Source organism: Vidua macroura, chromosome 5 (genome assembly GCF_024509145.1).
Source record: "Vidua macroura isolate BioBank_ID:100142 chromosome 5, ASM2450914v1, whole genome shotgun sequence".
NCBI lineage: Eukaryota > Metazoa > Chordata > Aves > Passeriformes > Viduidae > Vidua > Vidua macroura.
In genome coordinates this window covers 31,531,106-31,559,047 of record NC_071575.1, presented here as the reverse complement: position 1 = coordinate 31,559,047, position 27,942 = coordinate 31,531,106, and the positions used below count along the sequence as shown (strand labels likewise).

Below are 27,942 nucleotides of genomic sequence, written 5' to 3'. Positions count from 1 at the left end.
TACAGATGGTTTGAAGCTTTTAAAGAATTTCTGTTGTGTTTTAGCGCTATCACAGAACGATACATAATTAAAAATAAAGCAGCTGTTATAAGACAAGTAAGAGTAAACTAAACCAAAGTTCTTCACTGATGCTTCCAGAACTAAGGGAAATCTTAATTCTGTTGAAATACTGCTGGCTTTTCATTCATGCCAGACCAGGCAGCCACACTGGCCTCTTTCTTTTGGTAGCACAAACACATTTTAAGGGAGATTAGGTGCGTTGGGTACCGCTGAGTGCTGAGGTCTGAGCCCCATCTGAACGATGCCCTTAGGCTGTAATGAAAGCTGTTACCCGCCCGGATACACAGAGGTGGCATCCAAGAGTTTGGGATGAGGGAGCCAGGATGAAGAGTATCCTGTGTGGAAAGCAGGGGCCGGCTTAAACGTGAGTAGTGCAAGGAGCAAATAATCTATGTTGTCTTTGTGCAAGGGCGAGAAAGAGCCCCCGGTTCACTTGGCGGCTGCGGCTCATCCCTCTCCCCTGTACTCCCCAGCCTCCCACCTGCCCTCTCCGAGGCCTTGGCACTGCCACAGCGCCCGCACCGCCGCGGGCTGGGTGGAAACGGGGATGGAGGCAGGTCCTGCCTCCACTCCCGCTGCCTCCGCAGCGACCGTGTCCGGAGAAGAGTGGGGAGGTGGGGCCGGCAGGGCATCCATCCATCCATCCATCCATCCATCCATCCATCCATCCATCCATCCATCCATCCATCCATCCATCCATCCATCCATCCATCCATCCATCCATCCATCCATCCATCCATCCATCCCTCCCCTCCACTGCCGGCCCGGCCGCGGCCGCGGCTGCCCCGCAATGACATCACCGTGCGCTGAGCCCCCGCCCGCCGTGCGTGGGGCTTTTCCGGGGGCCGGGGCTGCCGCGCCTGCCGCTCGCCCTTCCCTTCCCTTCCCTTCCCTTCCCTTCCCTTCCCTTCCCTTCCCTTCCCTTCCCTTCCCTTCCCTTCCCTTCCCTTCCCTTCCCTTCCCTTCCCTTCCCTTCCCTTCCCTTCCCTTCCCTTCCCTTCCCTTCCCTTCCCTCCCCTCCCCTCCCTTTCCTCCCCTCCCCTCCCCTCCCCTTCCTCCCTCCCCACGTCCATCCCTCCCTCCCTCCCTCCCTCCCTCCCTCCCTGCCGCCGGAGCGCCCGCGGCCCGCGCACCTCGGCCTCCCCCGCGGCCCGCAGGGAAGAGGATGGCGGAGAGCGAGGCCGAGACCCCCAGCACGCCATGCGAGTTTGAGAGCAAGTACTTTGAGTACAATGGGGTGCGGCTGCCTCCCTTCTGCCGCGGGAAGATGGAGGAGATCGCCAATTTCCCGGTGAGGGACAGCGACGTCTGGATTGTCACCTATCCCAAATCAGGTAGGCGGGCGGGCCGGGGCTGCCGCGGCTGGTGGGGTGGCTCCTCCTCCTCCTTCTCTTCCTCCTCTCCTCTCTCACCGGGCGGCCGGGGCCGGGAGCGGGGGCTAGAGGTGCCCCAGCGGCCCCCGCGGGATGTGGGGCGAGGTCTGAGCCCGTCGTCCCCGGGCGGGTGTGCCCGGGGATGGTGCTCTGTATCCAAGGATGGTACCCTGTATCCGGGGATGGGGCCCTGAGGCCGGGCATGGTGCAGTGCCTTGTGTCCAAGGATGGTACCCTGTATCCAGGGATGGTGTTCTGGATCCAGAGATTGTGTCCTGGATCTGTGGATTGTGTCCGAGGATGGTGCCCTGTGGCCAGCTGTGGTGCTCTGCGCCCGGCAGTCCCCGCAGCTCTGCAGAGTTGAGAGCCTCTACCGGGCAAGGAGGGGGTTCGGGGGCCCTGTGGGGGACCCACGGAGGGTGGGTACACGCGGGCGCCCAGCGCTGCCCCGGTGACCCCGCCTCGATGATCCCGAACCGCCGGAGTATGACGGTGCTGCTCCGGGCAAGGGAAATCTCGCTCAGCAAAGATGTCGAATGGGGAAGGGCTGTGGCATCGCTGCGAGTGTCTGCGGTGATGCACACGTTCGGTGTCTGCTCCACAGCCTTCCCTCCGTGCTGCACTCCCGAGTCGGCTGCCCAGATCCTTTTGGGAGAGCATGTGCTCCAAGTAGGTTCTTGCTGCACTGTCTGAATCACAGAAGAGCCTCCCGTTCACAGTACAAGTGAATGTTTTGTCCAGCAAATGCATCCCTTGGCTGCTGCACACCGTTTGGGTGTCTGCTTGTAATGCCATATTTCTTGATTTTTTTATCCTCTCCGTTTCCAAGCAAAAATATTTAAAGAGAATTACCATGGATGTAGTGCTGCCTGCAAAAAGATAGACAATATAGGAGCTTTGTACCCCACCGGATAAAATCAGATAAACTCTTCTGTGAGTGCATTCTCAAGTGACTTTTTCCCTGACAATGAGATGATCCTTTTCTAAGAAATCCAAAATCCACTGGAGATAACAGATGTAAATGCCCTTGTAAAACCATGTTTCAGTACTGTAGGTTTCTGACTTACTTCATTGTTTGTTGTGTGAATGGCTAATGCTTTTCAATTTCCTGGTGTGCTGCTTCAAGCACGCACATTTCCATGATATGGCATCTATTATGTTTTTATCATTTCTCAAGCAGTTTCCCAGTTTCAAGCATTTGTCTGTAAATTTTTTTTGATATTTTGTTACTAACTGTGCTCTTAAAGACTGGCAAGAGCTTGATAGATAACACATTAGATAAGAAAAAATATGTAGATGGATGGCCCTCAAAATACTAGTATTAGAGTAGACAGCTACATTTAAATTGTTCTTTTAAACTGTCTTCTTCAAGATTTATATGGTGCATGCAACACCAACACACTTAAATTCTTTGTGATTTAAGATTTCAGTTTTAAGAATCTGAGGCAACAATGTTTCTGTGTTAGAATTGCACCCCATTTTCATAGTGGTGTCTTGTTAAATATCCTCAGCCAATCTCAGCCAGCCACAATATCATTAATAGCTGGCAGTAGCTTAGTTTTGATGGCTAGACAGTTGGCTGTGGAAAGCTAGCTTGCATAATCATATTTAATTTGCTGGTTTGTGCATATAGCAACATAATATTAGATCTTTTGGGGCCCCAGTGACAGGGAACTGCCCACTTAGAAAATGGACATGCTACAAGAGGGTTTACTGGCAGTCACTGGGAGAAGGAGAAGATGGGTGAGAAATGGGGCACCGAAACTGAAGGTGCAGTATTGTGTGGATGAGTTGGAGGAGCAGCCTTGACATCAAAATAGGGTTTTATTTGCCAGGAAAGAGAATGCTTGGGTGGTGAGTAATCTGATGTCCTTGTTGAGAGAATGAGCAATAATAGCATCTTCAAGCTCCACCTTCCTGTAGCCCAAAGTTTACCAAGACCCTTGGAAGCTTGTTTTGTCAGCTGCTCCTCTGTGGCTTACAGCTTATTTAGGGCTTCAGAGGGGTGCTGGCTAGGGATAGGCATGTCAGCAGAAACTGGGCTTCCCTAGGATGGTTCCCACTGATTTAGCCAAGGTCATGCAGAAAGTCTATAGCAAAGCCAGGAATTAAATCCAGAAGGCCATTACCCAAACTACAACTTCATCTTGCTGCTTCTCAGTAGTGTTGACAAAGATTTTTTTGTTTACTGGACCTAATCAGAATTTTCATGATGTTGCTCTAATGAAAAATGTAGGTTCACAAAACAGATTTCATGCACAAAGTGTAATGATTTGAGGTGAAATGGTTCGGCTTGTTCTGGTAATATTTAGAAGTAGAACACAGCTGGGACCACTTACCTAGTTTCTGTGAATAAATTGTGTTTGAGCAATACTTCAAGAAAGAAAAATGCACCTATGTTGCATAGGTCCAACAGAAAACTTTTTTCTTGTTCCTATGGAAAGCAGCTTTGTTCAGTGTAGCAGCAGCTCTCCATCTGCTCAAATTGTGGAAAATACCCAAAAAAGTCTGTTTGCTGGATGTGTGAGAGGCCAGAGCCTGTGGCTGCAAGCAGAAGGCTCCAGCAGTAGCTGTTGACCATATGGTGGCTTATTTGGCAAAGAAAATCCACAAGTGGCCAGGAGTGCTTCAGCTGTCCCAGGGACTGGTGAAGTGGTCTGGAAGCCATTTGGAAGACACAATACACTGCAGGAATAGCCAATGCAGCTCCAAACATGTGAAATGGAGGTGGTGCTTGGAAATAGTTACAGTTATTGGTAAATTGGGAGTGACCCAGGAAGAAGCTGTTCCAATAATGGTGGAAAATCAAATGTATCAGTGGCCTTACTGGCAGTAATGTAATAAGCCTAATGGAAAGCGACTCTGCTTTAATGTGATTTCCACTGATGGATGGCTGAATAATTATATCCCTTGTATCTTTAATTATTCTTAACACCTGTGCCCAATCAATGGTAACAGCTTTTGGGAGCTTCTAGACTATGAGAAACTTTATGCCTAAAACCCAGAGACTCAGATATATGGATGTGTGTCTATGTGCATATAGGAGTACTGTAATTATAGAGAACCTTTTTTTATCATGATACATAATTTAAAATCAGGTGTGCTACTGAAGAAATGAAGTCTAAAGTTTCATCTTCCACATAATTTTGTAGTGTAGAGCGGGCAGGCTGAGTGGGACGCACAGATTTGCAGGAGAAAATGTAAACCAGAATGCTGTTCTCTATAGTGTTAAATGATTGGAGCTCACACCACAGATGAGATACAGAGGCACTGTTTATAGGGAGCACTGTGCCTCTGCCACAACTTGAGCGGAACCCTCTCATCCTGTGGATTTCCTGTACCCTACTTGAAAATTAAAACTCTTGTCTGTGAACTTAAGCTACAGAATAAACTTCTCCATGCTATTCCCTCAGTCACTGTGCTGAGAGCCAGGTTAGCTGTTTGCAAACATCAGTGATTTCAGAGGTATTAAATCAGTCTTTAAAGTGTAGTGTTTAGTTCGGGTTCACTCAGTGTTTTATTGTGTCTTACAGTGTCACCCTGAATGGATATGATCTGTCCATGTCCTTACTCAGAAGTGGTGCACAGCAGCTCCCTTCATACCATCTCGTGTGTGTTCTAAATGGATGTGTACTTTGCATTCTTGAGTCAAAACCCACATGTTCATGCCTTTTGCAAAACTGGTAATTTGAGAAAGTGAGCTGTTTACATTAATAATGAAGCTCTCTCTCCCATGGTGATAATTTTGCCAAATAAGTTTTTAGAGTTCTGTGTGAAAAAATGTCAATTGTCAAGCAAATATCAGCTTCAAGTCCAGCTGGTTCATGAGAGCTTGGATTTGGTGCCAGACAACAGGTCAAAAGAGCAAGTGTTGCCTATGGCCTTACCTGTCTGGGGGTGTCTTTCTATAGATTCTCAATTTCCCTTGTAGCACTGGATTTTTGTAACTACCCTTTGGCTGCTAGAGAATATGATGGCTCTAGACCTTTGCCTTAATGAAGTGCCAGCAGTGAGTTTGTGGGTCATTCCAAGGACAGTTTTCATGTGCGTGCGTTTACTGAGTTCTCCTCTTTGAAATTCTTTCACATTCACCTCTGCTGTTACGTTAAATGAACCAGGGAAAGTCAGTTTGAGTTGTCCATTTCGTAATTTGAGAGGTTCTGTGTGTACAGGTCATGCCTCTGGCAGTGCATTTTGTGCACGGGCGGTTCTCTGTTCTCCTCCTGTTCTGTGTGTCTCTTCCACTGTGTGCACAGCTCTTTTATCCTCCTATTTCTAGCACCCTGAGTCCAATACTCCCTCGTGCTGGGTCACCAGGATGTGCCAGTCCCTGCCCTGGCTGATGGAGGAGCTCTGTCCTTCCTCTCTCTTACAGTCTCTCTGCGTTCTTCCATGGCCCATTTCCCTCATCCCATAATCCCTGTTATGTTCTTCCCATGCGGGGACTCTGTGTGCCCTGGGGTTTTCTTCTGTTATGGAGAAAGAGTTGTTGGATGCATTGACCATTACAGCTATGACAGTGACAACTGTTAAACTGTGGGATACACAGGGTACAATATAACCAGCAGTTTCCCTCTTTGTCTGATTCCCAAGTAAAAGTAATAGACTTCAGCTCATCAACATCTAAATATTTTTTTATTAGACTTGGCACTCAAAAGTTGCTGCACTTAAGGCAAAGAAAGGCTTGAATCATTGAAGATGTAGACATACGTGCTTTTCCTTTGGATATGAAGTTGGTTTAAGGATTTCTTATCTTTGACCTCTTGTTTCTTCTCCTTCCAATGAGCCTTAGCTGACTGTGGGACCATGTTATAAAATAGATTGGCAAAATCTTGAGTAAAGAAAAAATGCGTTACAAAGAAAATGTACCGAGTAAGTATGCCAAAATCTTGCTTTGTTTATCTTGTTCAATCCTACTTTTCATGTTTTCCACAGACTGTAAAAATCTCCTGGCAATGAGGTTATATTTCCAGGTGATATTGGTATTACTGTACTTCACAGGAACAGTCTTATTACTCAATACACAGAATATTATTGCTTGACTAAGTTTCTGTGGCTGCAGATACCCAGATGGGCACAGGTTGAACACTACTGACAGTCAGTCCTGATTTGCACAGTCATAACTGAGAGGAGAATCAGGCTGAAGGGTTGCCCAAGGATGTTCATGAGCCGTGGAGGCTCGTCTGGGAGCTGGCAGAGGAATGGGTGGCAGCTGCGGTGGATTGCAGAGGTTTCCCTCCTAATGGCAGGTCTGAGTGGCCTTTGTAGCAAAGGCTCCTTGGGGGACACAGGCATCCACATGTGTTAAATTAATTGCCTTAATTTCCAATGTTCTCATATGGAACTTCTCCCAGCAGTTTTTTTGGCATTATTTTAAACAACAGCTTTGCAGTTGCAAAAGAGCCAGATTCTGCAGTGCTGGATTTATAGTGCTATAACCTCTGCAGAATTTTGTTGCCTTGGGCTTAAATAATTTTCATTTAGAGAATTAATGCAAATATTACTGGCCCAGAGGCATGCCTCAAGAAATCATGAGGCTGGCTTAAAAATCAAATTTTTACACAAAATACATTTGGGATTCTTTTTCTTTCACCTCTGGTTTTTGAAACAATATTATGCTCTGTGACATGGAATGATGAGAATCCTCTGTTAATTTCATGAATCTGGATGAACGAGTTGATATCTTTAAAATCAGAATAGAGCATGTAACTTTTTCTCTCTGACAGTAACATCACAGTTATTTGGTTTCTTTAAGCAATGTAAAAAGCTCAGATATTGTTCTGTTTTAATGACAGATGAATGTGCATCAATTCCCATACCAACTGGCCAGAATGAATGGAATTCTTTTTCAAACAGGAAGAAAAGAGCAAACTGCATTGTGTGATAGAGATATGCTTTTTGAGCTGTCTCTTTAGGGCCTGATGGACAGGGTCTATATTTGAATCTTTGATAGAAATCAGATCTATTTGGTTTAATGTTCCTGATTACTCAAATAATCTTCTTTCCACCCCTGAGAAGAGTAAATACTCCACAGCCTAAATTCACTCCATTGAGGACCATTCAGGTGCAGAAAGTGACTTCTGTACATTAATACTTCCGGGAATTAGAGCCACTGGGTTCCTGTGCTTTGAAGGTCCTTCTGAAATGGGTGTATCTTTTTATTCATATATAGCTCAAAATACCTTCAGGTATTGACTCACTCTTAAATGCTGCTAGGCAAAGAAATTATAAATAAAACTATCAAAAAAAAAGTAATTGAAGACAATGTTAAGTTTGCCACTGATGCATTCAACTTGATTTCAATGTGAGTAGAATTGAATAGGTCCTTGTATGTCTCAAACTTGAAATAAGAGCAGAGAAAAAAAGATCTGAGGTTAAGGGAAACTCCTTTTTTTATCTAGATAGCAGTGTTTCTCTCATGACCCTTTTATCAAACCAGTGAAGAGATGTTACTAGGGGCAGAACAAATGGTTCAGAAGATGAAGAATTCTCCAGTTATCTAATAGGTTCTGCTGGGTCTTTTGAAATGTAGCATAATTACTTCCCTGCTCTTAAGTAGTACAAAACTCAACTTGCTTTTTTTTTTTTTCTTTTTAAACAGGCATAGGAAAAAAAAAAAGAAAAAAGGTTTTACCCTTGGTAAAAAGTGTATTCTGAAATCATTATTGATTGTATTAAATGATAATGACCTCAAAGACTAAAGAATTAGAAAATTATGTAGATCAGCCAAACCCACCAGCCAGTCATTCTCATTTCATGTTAATGTTCATTTGTCACAGTAAAGATATTAATGAAACAAAATGCTTAATTTTTTATTCTTACTATGCAGTCTTATTAAACGAAGGCTTTTCTCTTGTTGGGTACAGTAGGGACTCATACACCCATGCTGAAGGGAAGGAACGACCCCCTGTTTTGTCCCAAAAATGCTGCTTTAGAAGTGATGCAAGCTTTGGGACACTAGGCATGCAATGTGACTTTGTGGCTGCAGATTCTGTGACCTGGGATAAATCATATAATCTTCTTGTCTATGTTTTCTATTGGATGTGTTTCTTCTCTACCAGAAGTTTTCATATATAATGGTAAGCCGTTCTCATGGGCAAACAGATGTCACCTACCATATTTATTTTTTTCCTCTCAGGGAGTTGTGCAGAGCCACAAGGTCCCCCCTGAGCCTCCTTTTCTCCAGGCTGAGCCCCCCCAGCTCCCTCACCCCCTCCTGGTGCTCCAGCCCCTTCCCCAGCTCCGTTCCATTCTCTGGACACGCTCCAGCCCCTCCATGTCTTTCTTGTCCTGAGGTTCCCAGAAGTGCCCCAGGATCTGAGGTGTGGCCCCAGCAGTGCCAGCACAGGGACAGTCACTGCCCTGGCCCTGCTGCCACACCATGGCTGGCACAGCCCAGGTGCTCTTGGCCACCTGTTGATGCAAGGCCATGAGAAACACAGCTTAACCATGCAGTTCAAAGCCTATGCGCTGCTGGTCAGGATTGCCAAAGCAGCACAGAACAGCTGCAGGCATTGCTGAAGCTGGATTGCTCTTTGCATGCAGAGCTGAAATGCACATTAGTAATGATCAATGTCAGTGCTTATATGGCGTCACCAGTGCTTTCTGTCAGAAAAAGTGCCTTCTCTTCAACCATTTTGCTGCAACACTGTAAACCCTGTTGCCTGAAAGGGAAAAGCCTTGTAACAGTATTAAAATGGTAAGATAAAAAAGCAGGTCTTTATTGGAAGCTTCCAGGTTCCCCCTTGGTTATGAGTACACCCAGCATCAGATTTCCACAATTTTTATAAGTTTCACAAATGATCATATCTAACAAATATTGTCCAATTAGAAGAGCAGTTGGTTAGGTAGTTTTCCCCCAGGTTCTGCCCCATTAGAGTTGGTCTAGGGGCTTCTTTGCCCTGTTTCTTGTTGTGTCTTCTCAGATTCTGGTTGGAAAACAAAATGTCCTTGAAGGTTCTCTACTTGAAAACCAGTCTCTCAGGAATGTGTTAGAAGATTAGCTTATTACTCTATTAGCTTATTAGCTTATTACTCTAAAATCTAAGAGAAAGGGTAGGAAACATACCAGGAGCTATATAACCATGTATTATCAGTCCACAAATCTATGAATATCTATCTATGAATATATGAAAAATATAAGCTAAAATCTTTAGGCATCAAACCCATGATGATATTGGTTGGCTGATCCCAAAAGAAAGAAATCCCAAACAGATTTCTTTCCATTTCTGAGTCTGAAGAGCAGCAATGGAAAGGGCTGTAGCTGGCATAAAACTGCAGTCCAGCTCAATGACGGGGGACATAGGTACCTTGAGAAGAATGGTTCTGGTTAGTGCAGCTATAACTTGAGTGAGATTTTGTGTGGGTCAAAATGCTTTATTCCCTGACCTTAGACAAGCAATAGCTGACTGGACAAGTTGTGGTTTTTTTAATGTATAATCGGCACCTGCAGCTGTTTCACATTATATTGTTGCTGTGCTGCACTCCTGAAACTTAACCACCTAGTATGTCCAATGCACATTAATGTGTAGGCAGGTTTTGCCTAACAATTTACCTGGAAGAGGTTGAAGCTGAGGCGGAGAATTGCCTTTTGAGTGGTGACAGATATCTTCTGACATTATTTTGTGGGGAGAGGAGTATGTTCACAGCCAAGGGTATGAGATCTACCTGAACACGAGTGCCTGATAGGGGTGCCCTGTTGTTTCCTGAATTCTGATCCTATCTCAGTCAGCAGAGCTCACTGTGAAACTCTGCATTTACCCACAGACCATATTATGACTGTAGAACAGAACACAGAGTGATAGAGTTGTCCTAGAAATCAATGGAGCTAAGGGTAACTATGCAGCTCTTTTTGATGCAATGAAGTCCTTGAGCGTGATTTTAAAACCCAGTGACTTGTCATCACAGCAAAGTTCTTTCCTGCAGTGTTGTCCTTGGTTCAGTGTGTGAAAACAAAGGGAAATTAGGCACAGTGGGAAGACTTTCAGCTGGAGATTGTGAGCTCCTGCTGGGGTAATGTATTATGCAATTTAAGCATGTTTTTTGATGTGGGCTCTAAAAAAATGGGAGAATAGAGCTGCTGAAGGATGCATGCAGGAGGGCAGGCTACAACTGAGGTAACAACTTACTGTGCTGGCCTGGCTTTAGACCTGGTCAGCCTTGAATAGATGTGGAAAGGGGGAGAAGAAATGTCATTCTGTCAGAGCAAGCAGGCTTATCTGTTATTTTTGTGTTCCCACATGTTGTATGTTATGGCTTTTTGGTTTAGCCTGATAGATGTTGTGCTCTCTTTTACCGTGGGAGTGTGTTTGGTTGGTGAGTAGAAACTGGAAGAAAAATTAACCCAAGGATATGGGCAGATATCTGCTTTTAAAGGTGCCTGTGCTACAGCAGGATTGTTAGTGCCCTTAGCCTGATGTTCATCATTCCTGGTAGAAAAATAACGCACAGAGTATTTTGTGTGGATGCATTCTGGTTTGTCCCACGCAAAATTTGCTACAGGAGTTGATGCCAAAAATAGAAACTCCTTCAGCTGATTTGGCAGATCTAATTTTGAGTGGATTGGAGCAGTTTGTGTGAATTTACTCCATTAGTGTTGACACCTGGTGCAAGACAGGATGAGCATCCAGATATGGACATCGCAGCTAAAGCTTCAAGAGAAGAGTAAAACCATTTTCCCTTTGAATATCTGATACCAAGAGATGTCTGTAACCAGCCAGTAGCAGCTGTCTCTGAAGGACCTGTGACAAAATCCAGGACACCTGGATATGATGAAGTCATGGATGTCGAGACAAGCTTGAAGGCACAAATCCTGACTCTTCAATCAGAAGGCAAATTAAGGCAAACTTTTGGCCTGTTGATGTCTTTGACAATAGATCTATGGACCTGACTCAGAGTTCTTAGAGTTGTTAGGATGCTACTTATCCAGCCCTTGCTGCAGAGCACATGAGGGTGTTGTGGATTATTAACAAGGATAGAGAATAAAGGCTTTTTGCACCAGCTCTCCTCAGCAAGAGACTTCTGCCAGCAAGAAACAGATGAATCTCTTCTTCAGGGAATCAATCTCTGTGGGTGTGGGTTTGGCTGTGCCACAGATCTCCCAGAGAACATGTCCTGGTGTGTTTTATTTACTAGTGTTACTATAGTTTTAGGATCCAGCATGCTCCAAAGGAGAGGTCTTTCTCCAGGCCGGTGTTTGATGTGGGCACCCTCGCTGTGTGGGAGGGGGGCTGGCCCAGCTGTCAGTGCCAGGTCCCACACACTCTGTGGTCGATGTCCACTTCTCATCCTGTCCTCTGTTGAGTAGTTAGTGTGCTAATGTAAGGGAGAATCACGACTCAGGCCACTTTTTAAAAAAATAGTATTAATGCATTAGCCAAAAATAGCTCTGCTTTGTAACCAGTTCATTAAAGCAGTGCTTTAGGATACTAAAGCAAAATCGGACACAATAGCAATAATTCTGTGGATAATATATGTGTGTAAACAGTTCAGTGACAGCATTTTTACCAAACAGAAAGTAGGTTTTCCTCCTAAATAGAATAGGGTTTTCATAGTGTGCTGTTTATAGCCTCTGGCAAAACATACTCAAAACACAACTCAGAATTAATGGACCCATGTCTGCAGAATTTAGCCCTTTGGTTTTGGTTTAAAAGCTGGTAGCTGCAAGCAAAAAAAGAAATGGCTTAGGAAGTCTAAAAATCTAATACTGTGCTTACTGAATGGTGCTGGAAATTGTGTATTTAACTTCTTATAAATCCAGTCTTACTTGAGTTTTCCTCTTTACTCTTAGAAGGTCTGAATTCAGGTTCTTTGTGTCCCAGACTCCCTTGATGGGTCACTATTGACTATGTGGCACTTAGGCCATATAAGGGGGGCATTAGTCTTAAAGGATGAATATTCAGTCCTTTCTGAAGATTGGGCCCTCTGATAAATATTTAATTGGTCAGTCAAAAAAAAATAGTGTGGCAATATAACATCACAATTTCAGTCTTTATTCTGAATACCCAGTCTCATTTAGGAAAACAGAAGAATTGGAAAATATGGTATCAAGGTATATACATTATTTTTATTTTTAAAACCACAGTTGTTAATGAAAACCTCTATTCATAAGCCAGGTGGAATTTCAATGAGTAGGAGAACTTCAGCATACACTGCAATTGACCAAGGGGAATGAGCTTGCAGGCAATTAGAACAACGGTGTGAGGCTCTGCTCTACAGTACTTGCAGACCAGTCTGGCAGCTTTGGCAGCCCTCATTTTTAATGAGCACTTACATCTACCAATGCTATAAAGAAGTTATGAGTCATAATGGATCTGCTGCACTGGATTAGCCAAAATTTGGTCAAGCACTGGCAGATGAAACAAAGTACAGCTAATTGGGGTTGCTAGATTACTAGCATTAGTATTTCTTTATTTTAATTTTCCATGTGGTTTCCATACAAGGAGTGAATAAAGGGAATATACCAAGGCCTTTGCATCCTTGGGCTGCAGGTTTGTCCTGTCTTAGCTGATAAGAGAGGAGAAACTGAAAGAAATTACCTTAGAAACCACATAGAGAAGCGAAATTTCACCGGAAATCTTGTGGATTTATATCTGCCACTTCCCTTTGAACACATCTGTGATATCAGGTGACTTTGCAGGAGTGCCAGTGGCCAGAAAGAGTTAAGAGAAGCCAGAGGACATCTGCTCTAGAGAATATTTCTCCCTTCAACAGTGACTAAATTTGACATTGGCAGACATCTAACACACAGAAAGCAGAAGGAGCAGCTGTGGTGTTTCCAAGTCGTGTCTGTCTCGCTGTGCTGCCTGGTTGCTGCTGCAGCAGCTCCTGAGGAGCAGAGGCAGAGTGGCCCTGGTCTGACTTTGCTCTTGCTGCTGGAGGCATTGGCCATGGAAAGGGCACAAAGGAAGAGTTCCCAGTCACAGGGACTGCTGGGGCGTGGTGGGATTTTTAATGAGTCCTGGTTCCTGTGCTTCATTAGGTAGCCCAGGGAAGCACAGTGCATCCCCACCAGCACGCTCCCATTATGCAGGGTAGAAATCCAGGCTCACAGATAATTTAAAAAGATCTCCTAAAGACACCTGCAGATTCTGGCAGGCAGTAGCTTCTCGCAGCTGTTTCCCACCCCTTCTCTTTCCAGATATTGTGTGGTAAACTGGAACACTCTGTTCTCCTGAAGTGTTTTTTGACATAGCAGAGGAGTTTGTCAGGAAGAGCATTTCTCAGGTACTTTGCACTGAAGTTCCTCAGATGCTGACTGCTTGCATTTTAGCTGGAATTGGATAAGTGTTCATGAATTCCATGTCTGTTTTGGCAATAGGACCTTAGAAGTAGCAGGGTGAGCAGTCTTCCTCCTCAATGATATGCTGCAGATTAAAGAAGAAAGGATAGAATTGCTGGGAACTTATTAATGTGGCATTCGGTGCCTCATGTCCAAAGGCTGGCAGTTAATCCTGTTTTTCAGTGATTGTCCTATTGTGTTTATCCTTCTGTACCATCCCAAGTGAGATGTACATGTACCTGTACAGGTGTTCAGAAGCACAGGGATGAAGCAGTGAAGATACTGGGGACACACAACATCCATTGCCTCGGCAGGGTCAGAAATCTAGGGAATACAGAAAGAGGCTCTGCACAATTTTATTTTCTTTTTTTTATTTAGCTTGCCTCACCTTTTTCTTCTGTCCAACAGGTATCATAGTTTTCCTTTTTCTTAGAAAGTCTCTGTGACATTTAGATCTGGCCAGGTTTTGTGATAGATTGGGATTGCCGGAGTTATTCACATCATCTCCTTTGATAATCTCACTTTCAGGAATTTACTCTACTTTCCATCCATAAAATGATGGTTCTTGCATCACTAAGTCAGCTGGGTCAAATGGCAGATTTCTGTATGTGTTACACACAGATGGGGATGCAGCAGAAGACTCACATCCTATCATACTATGGCATTTTAATAAATTCTGCTAGCCCAGGTCTAAGCTTGGGCTTTTCATCTTGTGGATAGGCACAGTATCCCTCTTTATTTGGCTTTTCAGCCAGCTGGTGTTCCCAAGGTTGAAGATGTTGCCCTAGCAGCCAGGTCTGAAATTTGGGCCTCCTGTTGCTAGGTTAAGTCATCCTTCCTAAACCAAAAGAACATTAAGCTCTGATACATTTAATTTGAGTTAGTTTTAGTCCTAGTAGAGATGTGAGAAAGTCATAACTGTCTAATTATACATATAAAAGCTTTTAGATTTTTTTTTTTTTTTACTTAAGCATGTGATGATTTAATTTGTTCTTTTAAACAGGAAACCAGGTTAATGATAAATTTTTTATGTGGAGCTTTTGGAATATGTGTGTGTGTGTGGTAAATAATAATTGATTAAGGGTGACAAGTTAAAAAAAAAACACCGTTCCCTCAAAAGTTAATTTCCTAGTTTTCATTTACATTAAGACTCTGAAATTCCAAAGCACAGTAACTTGAGTGCTAATGTGGGAAAAAAATCAGGCTAAAAGAAAAATCAGGGAAAAAACACAGTTACTGACAAAAGAGAAAACTAGCACAAAGTTCATGGCTGAGGGAAATTGAGATCAGTGATCCTACCGCAGGTGTAGGGAGGAGAAATTCCAGCTACTGGATAGTCCCGGCATTTCTCTTTCAGCGTGTCACCGGTTTTGGTAGAAACACTTTTAGATGGAGACTTTTGAGTCTCCATCTAAACTCCCACTTTGGATGGGAAATATGTAATTTCCCACCTCTGCAGTTCTCCATGAATTTGACATAATCAAGCCAAGTCTGGTGCACAGCCACAGGTCTGGGCAGAGCCAGGTAAGGGGTGCTCCCCATGGGGGCTGTGCTCCCTGTCCTCACTTTTAACTTTTCTGATGGACTTTGTGGAGAGTGTGGTTCTGCCTCAGCCCTGCAGCCCTTCTGTATTCAGAAGCAATAGAGATGGCAGCTTTCTGCCTGGAGAGCAGCTGAGCAATGAAAAAATAGTTTATTGTGTATCCCCATAGAGTTATTTCTTTTTCTTTCAGGGAAACAGGGCTGCTATGATACACTTCTCTTTGCAGGTGGAATTGGAAATACTGAAATAAATTATGGAGAACCAGGATGTTTCCGGTGAGAATAAATGTTTAATGAGAACAAGGGTTGTGTTCATTCAGAGTCACAAGCACTGATACTAAAGTACTGCTTGAATGTTAATTTTAATGCATAAAATATATGTTTGAACTTAAGAATGCAGAGTGAACAGCCTTGGGGGCAAGTGTGTATTAAGTGTGTGACGGCTCTGTGGGTGATGATAATATAAAAGCGTATTTTTTTTTTTTCTCCTGTCCCAAACCTTTTAAATTTACCCATCAATCAGTAAGGGAACAGTGGAATTTTGAAGTGCTTGCTATCCAAGACAATTCTTGGAGGTGTGGGTTCTTTCACATTATATCCAGGCTGTGTTCACTCCAACCATCGGCTTCACTTAACTGTTTCTGTCTCAGATTAAAAAATAACCAGAATAAAGATACAGTAGGTTTTTTTTGTTTGTTTGTTTGGGTTTTTTTTTTTTTTTTTGTGTTGGAGCAATATACAGGATTGGTACAAAGGTGCCTGTTTGTGTGTACTGTCTTGTTAGTTAACATGAATTAACTAGTGACTGTTACAAGTGACTTGCAAACTCACAGATTATTTCCAAGTTCAAATGGTCATGATCCCAGAGTTTACAGCTCTTTATTCCAAGAACTGGGATGCAGGAGCAGGCCTGGGCTTTGTAACCAGCTCTGGAACCATTACTTGCTCCTTTAGGCAACACGAGAGAGTGGATAAATCCTGGTCTCATTTCCCTTACTGCTCACAATAAATAATTAATAATGGGTTAAATGATGGGTCTGTCTTTTGCAGTTTCCAGGGTGTCCCACACTCTTGGGACTTTTCGCCTAAACTGTGAGGTCCCTCCCCTGGCTCACTGTGATCTCTCCCCATTCTGTTCCTCCATCTCACCAAGAGCCTTTCTCTTCATAACCCTCTGTCAAATATCTCTGTTCTGAGGGTTCCCTACCTGCCTGAAGGTAAAGTAATTTTGAAATGGTTTTCCTGTCCAAAGGTCTAATTGAAGTACCTACCAATTTTCCAAAGTGCAGTCACTGGCCATGATATCTAATGGTTGCTTTGTAAATGTCCTCAGATTGGGGAGAGATGCATAACTGAGGTTTCTAAAGCTCGTGCCTGACTCACTGTGCATGGATGTGCTTGGGGCTTTATCCACTCCATAACCTGGAGGCATAAATAGACTCCCAAATCATTGCATAATGGGGGCCTTGCCTGCAATTTAGAATAAAGGTCTCTCAGCACAGCCACTTATGCATTTTGTGAACTTGGATGACCTCTGTTCACCTCATTTTTTAGTTTCTAAAGTGAAAATAGTGTTTTGCCAAAGTAACGTTTACAGAGGTAAAACCTTTTGTTAAATGCTTTGCAATTCACCAGATAAGTGATTTGGAGACAGAAGTGTATTTAAATTGTTACTGAAGAAAAAAATCTCAGGTCTTTTGCGTGAAAGATCTGCATGTATTTAAAATAAAACCAAGACAGCTGCCACACTACATTAAAACAGTTGTAATAGACTTAGCTCACAGCAGACTGTTGAGGACAAAAGTTGCCATTATTTCCCTGTTTAGGTGTCCCTTCATATGGCTGTGTTTAGATAAGAACTGTAATACAGTCTGTTCTCTCTCATTGTTTGGTTTGTGCAGGCACAGGCTTGCTGCAGGAAGTGGTGTATCTAGTGAGTCAGGGAGCTGATCCAGATGAGATTGGACTAATGAATATAGATGAGCAACTTCCAGTCCTAGAGTACCCTCAGCCCGGTCTGGACATCATCAAGGTACAATTTATTGCAAAGGAAGTCTTCCAGCATTTGGGTGTCTTTATTCTCAATTCCATGTTTATCGCTTCATTTCATCCTGTGTCCTTCATGTCAGTGGACTTGTCCAGAATGTTGCAATGATTCAAAGTGTTAATAGGTTATTTTAAATGGCATTTATTAAGCTTCACTGTGTTCTGTTTAATACTTTAAATGTGTCTCCATGTTCTAAATATCGTGGCAGTGGGTTTTCTGAATCAAGGTTCCAGGCCTCTTTTGCCTACGTAAATAAGAGCTGGCCAAATGAGGCAAATTTGCTTTGATTCCTTCCCTTAAATTGTGAAAAAGTAACAAAAATGCAGATATCCATGTATCTGTATTCCCACTGCTCCGAATTTACACATCTCAATCTTTAGATCCACAGATCCTGGCTCTCTACAGACACTGTAGGATGTAGTTTGAGGGATCTAGAATAGCCTGCATGAAATTTCACACTATTAAGAGTCCCTTGAAGTCCAGCTGCATGGCACATGAGTGTGATCTTGTCCTTGCTGCAACCACTTCTGACAGAGGCACGTCTTGGAATTATTAGGAAAACTATACAGGGCCATCCTGTAACAGCTGCAGTGCTGCTTGGGCTGAGCAAGCTGAGGCTGGCAGGGATAGAATTAAGCTGCTTGTGGTCAATGACAACTGCAGCCTCAGCCTACTTTAGGCTGAGAGTATTTAGAGGTCAGAGATTGCTCTTCTTTTTCATCTGTGATGCCTAATCCAGCGAGACCTCGGTGCTACTCTGTTGCAAAAACAGTGGTGGCAGTAGTAAGAGGTTTAGTTTGAGATTATACATTCTTATCTATGCCATGTGCTAGAAGCTTGATTCAATATGGATTTATTCAATTTTTAATAGCAGAGCATGATTCGTGTCATGAGACAATTTTGTATCAAATTACAGAAAAAATATTGTTTAAAAGATGTTCACACACTCATAAACCTTTGGGCCTAATTCTGAGGATAAAATAAAATGCAAGGGTAAAATTTGGAAGAAGTTAGGGGTCATATTTTCAGAGCTTCTAGTATTTTTCAAGGAGTTTTAGTGGAGGCATCACTGGAAATAAAGTGAGTTTGATATTAAGAACCTTCAATGGTGATATTTTCTTTCTGATAAGGTCCTGCAAATGGACCTACTTTGAAAACAAAAGGGATTACACCCCAATATGACAAAATCCCCAACACATTATCCAACCTTTTGATATTTAAAAACCAGATGTAACCCCCTGACCTGATTTTGAGTCCCAGACTCCTGTTAATTTTAGGAAGCGAATTTGTGAATAGAAGTCAGTGTAGTAGAGGGCCTCAAGTGTGACAGTGCAGGCCAGCTCAGAATGTGCCCTGAAGTAGTGCTCAATAGGAAACAATTCTCTCTGCTTTATTTTAGGAGCTGACGTCCCCTCGCCTCATCAAAAGCCACCTGCCCTACCGGTTTTTGCCTTCGGACCTCCACAACGGCAACTCAAAGGTGAAAATGAGCTTGTGTTTGTTTTAACTCTGCTGGCAGCAGTTGTGTGAGTACTTTGGGATGAGGAAAAAGCTTTCAACAAGATGATTTTCCCCCCATCACAGGTAATATACATGGCTCGAAACCCCAAAGACCTGGTGGTGTCTTATTACCAGTTCCACCGCTCCCTAAGGACCATGAGCTACAGAGGAACGTTTCAGGAGTTCTGCAGAAGGTTTATGAATGACAAGTGTAAGGAGCTGTTCTCTCTGCACACATTTATTTTCATCTCTGCATTCCTTCTGCAAGTACAGAAGTGAACTGGATAAAGGTGCATTTGTTTTGCATATACAGCAAGGAGGTTGCTGCGGATAGTGCTGCGGGGATTGAGATTTGTCCATGTAAACTATGAGCTGTGCTTTTTGTAAATATTTGCCTTACAGTATTTGACCCCCTGGGTACAGCAGTTTTCCACCTGAAGCAGAGCAAAACTCTGGTGTACTCTTCTGAAATTCAGTTTGCAAGCTGCCAGGTAACTCCTAAAAAGGAGTGAATACTCCCAGCATCATTTGATTTCAGTTATGCCTCACTATCAGCTACTTCTCAGGAGTATTTCTGGTCCTCAGGTTTGGGGTTATTTTCCTGGTAATTCCTTTAATATTTAAATTTCAGCCAAAAACTCAAGGTTCATACCTTGGAAATTAACACAAAATTCTCCAGTTTGCATGGGCCTTATCTGGAGTGCACCAGTGAGCTCAAGTGAGACCCCATGAGAAGGCAGCTGCAGGCTGTTGCTGCCTGAAAAATGCAGCTCTGTGAGGAGACTGCAATAACCAAGGGATTGCCACACTCTCTAGCTAAACAAGACAAAAACTCCTCCTGCCTTTTATTTCTCTGCAATATCTCCTCTGATACCTTAATGTGACACTAAGAATTCACCAGGTACCTTGAGCTCTGAGAGCAGGATCTTCTCTAGATCCAGAGCAGCAAACCTGGAATTTAGGGGAGCTGATGCTGAAGGAGATGTGTAATACCAAAGGGAAGAAAAAAGTAAAGCCTACCAATGGAGGTTATTTAACAGGCCTTAAAAAACCTTTGCTGCTCCTTATCTTGCAAGCTTGAGCAGGATTAATGCTCTCCTCCCATTCCAGCCCACCTTCAGTTTTCCATTTGCATTCCCTGGGAATGGAATGTTTGCCTGTAGCCCCTGATCAGGAACTTCTAGACCAGAGACATAAGAAAGACACATTAGAAGGTCTTCTAAGATAGAAAGGTTGGGCACTCTTTTCCATGTAAGTATCCCAAGAGTTACTTGTCTCTTTATCTTGTAGCAGCCACCTGACTTTATCACAACCTCCCAGAGTCAATAAAACATCACAGCATGTTCCGTGCTGCTGTAAATATTTGCCTTACAGTATTATTTGCCATATTTGCCATTATTACAGTGTTTTTTTGCCATAACTGTACAAATGGGAGGTTTGTAATGCACAGGAAATTTAGCATTCAGCTGCATGTTTACATCTCAGCAGAATCCTGGCAACTTGAACGTGTCCAATGGAAAAAGAGATCAGTTTCATAGGAAAACAATTTTATTCAACTGATCAATTTTCAATATTCATAAAGGCACTGAGATTCCATTTTTGTTATTCCCATTCCATAAGAAATGGATGCATGAAGGTAATACGTCAGTGTTCCAGTTACCAGAATGAAACAATTCTTTTTCAAAGAGAAAAGGTGGCTTCAAAATACAAACCTAAGAAGTTTGTTTTATAATTTTTCTATAGCTGCTTTACCAAAAAGATAAAATTGATCAAGAAAAAATTAGGGAAGAATTGAGAAACTCCTTATTTGCCTAACTCCTACCTTGATTATGTGAAGCACTTTGTGACAATTTGTCACTGGTAACAGAGAAAAATGCAGAATGCATTGCTCGTGGGCTTGTCTTCTAATACTGGCAACAAAAGAGATTCTTGAGGTTGTAAATACCAAGTACCAGTGGCTGAACCTCTGGTAGAGACACATAGATTGACTGAAATCAGTGCAAATGTGGACTTAATCAGAAAACTGGAAAACAAATCAGTAAAGTTTTGGGGGCAGGGTTAGGTCTCCCATTACATGGGTCAAAATGAGACACTGCTCTCCTGGGGCTATGAATCACTCCAGTTATTTCATTTTTCTTTTTTTTTTTTTTTCCTTTTTGAATACAGCTTAATAACCAAAGTGTTCATTTTCCTCATGCAATCATAATGTTTTTGCAGTAGGATATGGTTCGTGGTTTGAACATGTGCAAGAGTTTTGGGAACACCACATGGATGCCAATGTACTTTTTCTCAAGTATGAAGATATGCATAAGGTAGGTTAGATGTAGCAAAATGGTGTTTTTATCACATCTAGCACCCTAGTTTTTAAAATACATAAAGCACAAAATTACATTCTTATGTCCATATTTTGGCTCCCTAATGCCTGATACCATTTTTAAAGCACTGGCTTTAAAAATTCAGTAGCTTCTATGGACTTTAGGCATTTTCATATCCATATTAATTTACTGGGGAGTCTGCCTGCATGTATAGGCACTGAACTACTTGCACAGAAGATAGTGATGTGAAACTGTTCGGTACTTGCTACACTCAGCCCTGGGCATTCATTTAAAAGAAATGTCTTGCTCTATGTGCTGTATCAATGAGGAAAAAAAATATATATAATCACTATTTTGTCCTTTGTATTTGTCATTTATTGGAATTATTTGGTTGTTTTTACTGGTTTCTGTGAAACAAATCTGAAAACAATGAAGGTATGATCATGTAGTGTAAGGTAGATATAATTATTGAGTCCTTACAGTATGCTGGCTAATAATTCCACTTAAATCAGAAATCTAGTGGAACTACTACATATTTCTTATTGCAGTAATATCTTTTTGACAACTAATGAAAATACTTCAGAATGTTTATTAGACTGGAAAACTAATGCAAACATAGGAAAAACCCAGCTCCTGTTTCCAAAGTTGTAAGAAGAGGAAATCAGGACAAGACTCAATAAAGCTGGGTAAATGATAATTTCAGCTTTACTGAGCCTTCTGATGGAGTGACATTCTACAAGAAGGTGTAATACCATCAGAGTAAATAAAGTTTAGTGTAAATCATTTCAATTCCATGGTTTTGAGTAATTAATGTATTCCTAGCTATGGTCACCAGCTGGTGGCATCACAGCATCCTTCTGCTTCCTAATAAATATTACTGTTTTGTCCTTGCAACTCATACTGAGGAACCCTGGAATTCTGGAGATGTAAATTAATGGTGTTCTCAGAGGCCAATTCCCCAGATCCTTCCCATCTACATGAATGCAGTCCCAGAAGCTGGTAAAGGAAGAAAGGCTCTCCTAACATTTTTAGTCATTTATTTGACTAAGGTCAAAATCAAAGTAACTTTTAAATCCTCTGAAATGCACTAGTGTTCCAAAGGGATCAGTTAAGGGTGGGGTGTTCCCTGAAGTGGGAAGCATCACAACTACTTTTCAGTTGTTCCCTGTTCCAGCATCTGAAGGTTACATGGCCATGCTTTCTGCCAGCCTATCTTACTCTAATTACTCAGAATGTGTTTCTTTTCAGCAAATTGGAATGGGACAAAACTTCAAGGCAATGGTATTTCTACAACTTCTGCACTTGTATTTTTCACACTCAGCGGGATATAACTTACTTTGCAATATTTAAGCTCAATAAAAATGTGATTTTAATTATTGTGAAATAACCCAGGTTTTAAATGCTGTCTTGCAGGACCTAGCGACAATGGTTGAGCAGCTGGTGAGGTTCTTAGGAGTTTCTTATGACAAAGCACAGTTGGAATCCATGGTGGAGCACTGCCATCAACTCATTGATCAGTGCTGTAATGCAGAGGCTCTTCCTGTTGGCAGGGGTATGTTTAAAACCCACAGCAAAACTCTTCTTGGAGAAGTTGCAAGTAACCCCTAGGGTGTGTTAGATGTTGTCAAAATATTATTGCCATGTAAAGGATGGGAGGGAGCTGACTGTTGGTGCAATTTGATGGCTGGGTTGTTTTGCAATCAGGTTCGGTAGAAGTGACTGAAAATTATGGAAGAATCCAAGATGAACAGGGTAATAGCAGACTACTCCACCAGAGAGTCTTCGTCTCACTTCGATGGATTCAGCTCTTCGTGCTGAGAACTCTGCGCTGCTCCTTCTGACCTCTGACATGCCAAAGCCCACACCATGTCACACAGTTTATCCTGGCCTGAGCCCTGGGGTTTAAGTAGATTAGGTTTTCTAGAATAGCAGATATTTCTCATATGGAAGGCATAAAATGACAAGGAACCAAAGCTTCCCTTATAAGCTTTTTATTTTCATTTCCTACCTCAGCTGTTTAAAATGTGTTTATCTTCCAGATGTTTATTCTGGTGAGATTCTTTCTAGGAGCCTGACGGTGCCATGTGATCTGTTATTCTTATCATCTGTCCTTTGATAAGAAAGTTGCCTTTGAGAAGCATAAGAGAGCCTCTTAATTTGAGGCTCCCTCAAATTATTTTCTGTGGGCTGCTCTACATCACTTTTAAAAATGAAGGAACCATGTCAAGATGGTCAGTTCCTATGTTGCCCCTACTTATGTCTTACCCAAACATAAAATCACTTCATACACTAATTTAATCCAGTTCTATTTGGACCTTTGCCTTGTTTTCCACCAAGGCACTGGTGGTAGCACTTTATGATACAGCATCACACATGAAGCACATGTTTATCATGACCACAAAGTTTCTCAGAGGAATCGATTTGCAGGTTGTTGTCCCTTACTCAGGGATTATGACAGGAATACTTTGGTCTTACATTTCTGTCTGTAGGAGCCCTTTCCATATTACCACTTTCAGCCAGCCTTCATGTGATCTGCAAATTATACCAGGTGCAATTTTTATAATTATTTTCAAATCTCTGATGAAAATGCCAAATATTACCAATCCCTCTTGACTACTAATTCTGTATTAGCTGGTTATTTATTCAATTATCACATGTTTGGTTGGGACATCCCAAAGTCCTTGGATAAAGCACTCATGTGGATGCAAGGCTTTGCAAACAGCAGGATTGTGTTCTCCTTGTTGGCCCTCACATAGTCTCTTATTTTTACTGTCTACAAGTGTTTCATAAATAAGCCTTCATGTTGTAATAGAGAAGGAAGGGAGCTACAGCAGTTAATGTGATACTTTGTCATTTGTTCACTGTGTGCTTTTTAGTATAAATATCCTTATTTTGAATTTCTTTTTTTTGTTGTCTTTGGCTTTTACAATATTTTGTTACCCCAGAATGTAGCTTCATTAGCAGTGCTTTGTTCCTTCTCTGTTTGTTTCTGTGACAAAGAATGGTGGCAATGACATGACAGCTGATTGTAATTACTTTCAAATATTTTAATTTGTCATTAGTTACATTTACTTTATTATTTTGCTTTATTTTAGTTCTTCATATTTTTTTTTCTTTTAGCACATTGATCTTTACTCTGAAGATAACCCTGAACTGCTGTGAAAGCAGAACAATGATTAGATATGTTACTTGTATTTGACTCTTATCACATCATAATTTACGCAGTTGCATGATTCAAATCATAAACCAGGTGGGTGACTTTTTGACAAACTATCAATTGATATGGTAAAAAAGAAAATAATGGTTACAAATAATCCACTGTGTATGTATGTCATTTGTAAAACTTGTCATTTGTCCATATGTGTTTTTAGGGAGACTCAGAAATAAAAGGATTTTTTTTTTTTTTTTTACTGAGCAGAGGAAGAAAATATTCATTATTGAATGGTAAATACAGGGTTTCGTGTTTTCATGCTGTACTTTTTGCTGTTATAGTTGCCAGAGCATGATTTAAGTTAGTATCAGATGTTATGATTGTAAGCATTAATTTATTTTTTAAAAAATATATGAGAAATTTGGTGAAAACAATAAATGGCATTTTCAGTGTCAGGTTATTTTGGTCTTTGGATCCTGAAAAGAACCAGGACCCTTTCATACTTTCAGGAATTATAAAAAAGCCCTGATTTCATAAAATGGCCCTTTACACACATGCTATGCCATAAGATTAATAAGTAATATGTAGATGTTTCAGACAGTTTTGTCTTTGGTCTCAATTACAAAGTTTCTGCATAAAAGCAATGGTAATTGAATTAAATGGGTATTCTTCTTATGCATCAAATGCATAATTAAGCTCCCTGCAAGTAGCTTTGTTCTTGCAGTTATGATTAAACTCTGGTAGCACAGTCTCAATTCTCCTTTCATTTCTTCCAGTTGAACAAGTCTGGATTTTGTCTTTATCTCCAGCATAAATTAGAAGAGAATTGGGCCTCTCAGTCTGGTTATTCCATGGGGCTTATTCAGCCACAAGTAACCCTGGCTGACATTGAATTAAATATATTTTGGGCTGTATTGAAACACTTGTTAAGGGGGCTGCTGCCTTTGGCTGGTAGGTTCAGCAGGGTCACCAGATTATGTTATGTTATTGGTTGGGTTCCATAGATTAATTCATATGAGGAAGGTGTTCAGTGTCCCTATTGCATCCCCCAAATCTTCCTACTCCTCGTGTTCAAAATTAAAATGTCAGTGGCACTGAGTGTCATTGAGTACATTGCACTTGTTCTCTTTCAGAGATGGAAACTCGTATTTAACAAACAAATCTCTCCATGTTGAGAAATGGAAATTCATCTGTTGGACTTATCTCTAGACACAAAATAATAGAAATTAGCAATGAAAATATTACACTCCAATAGTCAGTTTTATGCCCCACATTCTCTGTACCTTTTGGATAGTTATCTAAGCAGCAGGTGCTGGAGGCACGGTGATTTTGAAATGTGTTGTTAGCTGTTGGAATTACTAAACAGCCACAGCTTGCACTGAAAGAAGAAATCCACATTTAAGTGAACAGCCAACCCAAAATCTGTGTTTATTTTTGGTTAAGTCCAGAGTAAAGTCCCAGACAAATCTGAATTCCTCCTGTGTAAAACTGGGCTGGTGCAGCTGAAGACGTGTTTTATTTAAAGGCATTGCAAGGGTAGTGCCAGAGTAACTGGGTGAGACAATGAACAGCTTTAGGTCTCATTAAGCTTTCAGAGAAAGCCCAGACTGATCAGAATCTCGCAGCTGATACTTGGTGCCCAGCACAATTAGACTGTAGGTATTTGGTATTCTGTTACATCCACTCTCTGACTTGTGTTCTTTCTCTGTGTTTCAGGACGAGTTGGGCTATGGAAAGACATCTTCACTGTTTCAATGAATGAGAAATTTGATTTAGTTTATAAACAGAAGATGGGAAAATGTGACCTCACATTTGATTTTTATTTATAAAAAATGCATGCATATGATATCCAGATATAGCTAGAAGTTCTTTATGCATTCATTTATTACCTGCTGAACAAGCTACTGTAGCTATTATGTGTAATAAGATTTAAAGAAAGAAAAACAATCTAAGTAAACCATATCAGATGCAATTATCTTTGATCCCGAACAGCTGTTTATTTTCTAGCATTAAAGTCCTTTGTCCACAGCAAGAACTTCCCAGACAAAACTAGAACATTCAGCTGTTGTGGAATGTATTATATACGTATAAGGTATGTATCATATATGCAACTAGAATGTACACCTTTTCAGCCCTACATTGATTATTTATTGTGTTTTACATAAGCTTGTCACTAGAACCTAAATAAACATCCGTAAACCAAATAAAAATTTATTTCTGAGGGAAACGAGTAACAGGCCAAAACAGTATGTTAGAATGATCTCAGGGGTTAATCGTCACATTTATTTTTATAGCAGGTATAACCAAGTATAAATAAATCCCATTCCAAAATAGGAACTGATCCAAGTGGGGTTCACGTTAGGTTCTGCACACCCTTATCTGTGTGATTTGAGCAGGTTCTGTGCACTGGCACACTCTGGGAGACAGGGCTTGTTCTGGTTTACAGCTGTGATTGTCAGCCTGATCCCAAATCCCACCATGCCTTTATGGACACAGCTCAGAGCTGGCTTCCTGATAGAGGCAGTTCAGCTCCTTGCCCAGGGACGGCAGATCTTAGAAGATTCTTAAGCCTTCAGCTCTAGGTCACTCCCTCAAAATGGGCCTTAAAAGCCAGGAATCTGGTGCAGGGACTTTGCTGAAGAACCAGTCACCAACCTATGTCACTTTGCTGTGTGAATTTCTCCCTTTAGGGACAGCCCCAGAAGTTAAGGTGCTGGAAAAGCTCCAGTTCCACCAAAAGTTGAGGGCATTTAGCTCTGTTTATGGGTTGTTCTCCTGGACTCCAGCAGACCTAAGGGGAAGATCTGTGCCAGTGTAAAGCAGGCAAAGGGAACTGCAGCACCCGAGGAAGACAGTTGATGGCTATGCCAGCAGGTGGGAGTATTGCACAAATATCCATGCACAATAAGTTCCAGGAATTGTTAGCCATGACTGATCTGGATTATAATCAGGATTCAAGTTTATTTATCTTATCTTTTTTTGGTGTCTACGCAAACAGCCTGAAGCAGGCTACTATCACTACAGGACTCTCCCAAATTATTTTATTGTTCCATTATGTAATGACATCTATGCTTTTTAGGTTCCCAGCTGCAGGAGGCCCATTTTTTCTAGTCAAATGTTCAGGCTCACCAAAAACTGTGAGGAAGGACTAGTTTTTAGTGTTTCAGTTCTGTTGGGAAACTGTCAGTTCAGCACTGGCAAGTGGTGTAGCATGATGTGGCTTGACAGCACTTTTCCTTGTATATTTGTGAGTGAAAATGCTTTCAGTGAAATTTTATTTCTATTTTTATATTTTTAGTACTGTATGAATATTAAGCACTACACATTATACTTCTGTGTTTGCTTGCTTACTGAATAAAAGATGTGTTCTGTGCATTGTGGCTGCTCATTTTCTACACCTCCCGCTCAGGCCAGGTGGTCTTTGCAGACAAACTACAACAAACTGCAGGAACATGGGAGAAGGAGAATTTCCTCTTGCTACAGAGGAAGCCAAAATTCCCCCACAGTTTCTGCAGATTAGAGTCAGAAGAAAATTTCATTAGCACAAAAAAATCTACTTAAATCACTTAATCCTGAGGATGTACGAGCAATACAACCTAACATTTCTAACATTTCTGAAGGCACCAGGGAATCCTGCTCTGGCCCAGAGCTGCTTTCCTTTGCTGCAGCCAATG

General features: G+C 41.8%; 1 protein-coding gene across 2 annotated transcripts; it reads left to right on the top strand.

The window, feature by feature from the left end:
- The first annotated feature begins 1,106 nt into the window (after positions 1-1,106).
- On the top strand, positions 1,107-27,641 carry SULT4A1 (sulfotransferase family 4A member 1). 2 transcript variants are annotated; one of them, XR_008437077.1, is made up of 8 exons: positions 1,107-1,394; positions 17,157-17,287; positions 18,702-18,782; positions 18,887-19,013; positions 21,020-21,114; positions 22,531-22,669; positions 24,238-24,367; positions 25,985-26,071. XR_008437077.1 is itself a non-coding variant. In XM_053977364.1 (7 exons), the coding sequence occupies exons 1-7, from the start codon at positions 1,226-1,228 to the stop codon at positions 26,095-26,097; spliced, it is 855 nt and encodes a 284-aa protein (XP_053833339.1). In that variant the 5' UTR covers positions 1,107-1,225; the 3' UTR covers positions 26,098-27,641. The 2 variants fall into 2 exon arrangements, 1 of the variants encoding a protein (XP_053833339.1); XM_053977364.1 differs by lacking the exon at positions 24,238-24,367 and having other exon boundaries at positions 25,985-27,641.
- The last annotated feature ends 301 nt before the right edge of the window (positions 27,642-27,942 follow it).

Excerpts from the sequence above, each read along its gene's own strand:
- SULT4A1 (XM_053977364.1), top strand. The coding sequence starts at position 1,226 with ATGGCGGAGAGCGAGGCCGAGACCCCCAGCACGCCATGCGAGTTTGAG. Across the intron at positions 17,288-18,701 it reads CCGGTCTGGACATCATCAAG|GAGCTGACGTCCCCTCGCCT; the intron begins GTACAATTTATT and ends GCTTTATTTTAG. Across the intron at positions 22,670-25,984 it reads GGCTCTTCCTGTTGGCAGGG|GACGAGTTGGGCTATGGAAA; the intron begins GTATGTTTAAAA and ends TCTGTGTTTCAG.